The sequence below is a fragment of the Manduca sexta genome, chromosome 20, assembly GCF_014839805.1.
Source record: "Manduca sexta isolate Smith_Timp_Sample1 chromosome 20, JHU_Msex_v1.0, whole genome shotgun sequence".
NCBI lineage: Eukaryota > Metazoa > Arthropoda > Insecta > Lepidoptera > Sphingidae > Manduca > Manduca sexta.
This window is the reverse complement of record NC_051134.1, coordinates 12,860,047-12,863,029: the sequence shown is the minus strand read 5'-3', so window position 1 is coordinate 12,863,029 and position 2,983 is coordinate 12,860,047. Positions and strand designations below refer to the sequence as shown.

General features: G+C 42.0%; 1 protein-coding gene across 1 annotated transcript; it reads right to left on the bottom strand.

The window, feature by feature from the left end:
* Positions 1–574: 574 nt before the first annotated feature.
* On the bottom strand, positions 575–2,164 carry LOC119189955. Its single transcript, XM_037440793.1, has one exon. It carries the CDS (start codon positions 2,162–2,164, stop codon positions 575–577), a length of 1,590 nt encoding a protein of 529 aa, XP_037296690.1.
* Between the last annotated feature and the right edge of the window lie 819 nt (positions 2,165–2,983).

The window sequence follows — 2,983 nt, the reverse complement described above, 5'->3', positions numbered from 1 at the left end:
AACAACTCAATCAATTCGGTTTGTTTTGATGCAAACAACTTGAGATCATCCATGTAAAGCAAGTGAGATATAGGCTCACTCCCTCTCCGTAGACGGTATCCTAACCCCGAATCCAACAAGAGAGTACTGAGAGGATTCAGGGCCATGCAGAACCACAATGGACTCAGACTGTCACCCTGGAATATACCCCGCTTGATCCTAATCGGCTCATCACATTCAGCGGGAATCACACCACCTGGATATCTGAGAACAGTGGTCCATTGTCCCATACATGACCCAAGTAAGGTGCATAAATTTGTACCAACCTTATACAAATTCAACACCCTCAAGAGCCAAGTATGGGGCACTGAATCATAGGCTTTCTTATAATCAATCCAGGCAGCCGATAAATTCCGCCTATTATGACGAGCCTGCTGGCAAATGGTCATGTCAATGAGAAGGAGCTCCTTTGTACCACGTGACCCAATCTTGCATCCTGTTTGACCGGGAAAAAGGATATTGTTGGTTGTGAAATGATTTGTAATTTTATATCTTAATATGGATGTGAGGAGTTTGTAAATAGTAGGAAGGCATGTTATGGGTCTATAATTTTTGGGTCCGTGGTACAACCGGATTTAAAGAGCAGGTGAGTGACACCTGTCGTCATAAATGTTGGAAGCGATCCACCATCAAGCGCATTCTGGAACTGTGCTGCCAAACGAGCATGCGAACTGGGAAACCATTTCAACCAGAAATTGTGCAAACCATCCGGTCCAGGAGCCTTCCAATTTTGTGTTGGACGGATAGCGGCCAGGACATCCACTGGACTAATTGAAATAGCTTCCATAGCCGGTATTGTCTCGCAAGCTCGATCTACAACACCAAACCAGGAGGCTTCAGTGTGGGAGACGGGCGATGACCATATATTCGTCCAATAATTGTGCATATCACGAGCACTAGGTAACTGCCCATCTGCCACACCTTGTGTAGAATTCTCCCAACACCTATAAACCCTCTTTTGATCGCTTTGAAAAGTACGATTCTGTTGGAATCGATCCCATCGTTTCTTATAGCGACGAATGCGGTTCGCCCACGCATAAACTTTTTGTTTAAAGAAGTCTATGCGTTCCGTGATCCAAAGCCTATAATCCTGGGAATTTATGTTGGTCCCAGAAAAGGCCTGCACCACGAAACGCATAATCCTTGGTCTAGAATTACCACCCTGGAAGGCAATTAGCTTGGCAATGAGAGTTCGGGCCGAGTTGATACGTTTCTCGATCCTATGTTGCCATGCAGGCTTCGTCGCAACATCTCGAGTGGTTCTATTTCCAATCGGAAATTTCACATTAGCCACTTGACATGCCGCGACGGCTGCGCAGTAAAGAATCGAATGTGTATCAACGAGGTCCCGACTGGATTCCATGTATGGAGACAATATAGAATCCAATGCTCCCACCAGGGCCAAATTTTTTTTATGCGTTGGCAAACGCGGCACTCGCGGTCTACAGGACGGAGACATCGATTTAAATTCCAAAATCGCACCCTCCAAAGCCCCTCTCAATCGCTGTTCATCATGGGAACTTACAATATTGTCCAAGTTTTCTTCCAGCTCAACATCAGCAGCAGGTATAGACGTGTTTACTGCTTGCTGGGCAATAACAGGCGTAATAGTTTCTTGGACAACACACAAGTCTGTACGCAGCCGCTCAAGTGCTTCATCCGTCAGCACTTTGCGCCGTTGGATGTATCGCACCTGATCCGACAGACGTTGGGATGATACGTTGGCCGTAGGTTCCAAAGCCTGAAACAGAGACAGCATCTGAGCACGGTACGCTGTGAGATTGGTTCCTCCCTTTGTTGCCCCAAAATAGGCCCGCATGACATTTTCATTCATTTTTTGAGTCCATTTCATGCGGCGCACTATTCCACCGGTAGCGGAGACCGTAGTCGTAGCACAAGGCCCCGCAGGTCCCAAGCCCACCACTGGAGGGGGTTGTCGTTCTCTTCGTCGCACAGGTCTTGGTGGCAGCGAGGACGACTGCAGCTCGTCGCGCTGGCTCAACACGTCGATATCCGGCGTCATTTCGAGTACTTCCGAAGCTGACGCCCACGACGCGGAGCTCGACGAGCTGGGTGATCTTAGTCGTGCGCATGTTTTGTTTCTTCCGGCTTTATTTGTCGTCATCCCACGATGTTTTTAAAACACAATACTGAATACACAATAATTTTGACATTGTCATTTTATCCACAATGTTTTCTTTTATGATTTATAGTATGTGATAATATATATAATTGTCAGAAAACTTATTTACTATTATTAATAAAATATTGTGCCGAAAATAAACAAATAAAACTGTATAAATATAATAATTATAAATATTTTCATAGAGAATGAAATTTTTTGGCAGTTGACGATTAGTGTTGCCGATTATTATTATTATTATTAATATTATCTTTATAACCAGTTCGGAAAGCAGCTCTCACCAGACAAGAAAGGGTAAAAAACTCTGGTGTTGCTTTTTCAATATCAGTTTAAGGTATAAACTACAGTACATGATACAGAGAAAATAAATACAATTGTTTTTTTATAGTTGTTTAGAGCAGTTCATTCATATAACTTTTAGAACCGATTTGTTTGTGAAGACTTTCTATACGTGCCTTTCATAATTTAATTAACAGGTTGCGCAACATGTTTTGAGTGGAATTCGATTAAACTTTGGCTTATTAGACGGTGTCAGTAAGTAAAGTTAAACAACAAGTTTAACTTCAAACTTGTTGTTTAACTTTACTGCGATGTATATTCTATCGAGACAGTGCTCGCTAAGTTCTTAAGAAAGTTGTACAGTTATTGACGAATAAGTAATTTAACAGGAAGAAATTATTGGTAATACAAAAATATTTAATAGAAATCTTGGTAAATTTGGTAATATAAAATAATGCATATTAACATAAAATTATTTGGGTTACGTCTTAAAACGAAATGCAGTGCCAAGTTAATATAATA

Bases quoted from the DNA above. Each gene is read 5' to 3' on its own strand.
- LOC119189955 (XM_037440793.1), bottom strand. From the start codon at position 2,164: ATGACGACAAATAAAGCCGGAAGAAACAAAACATGCGCACGACTAAGA.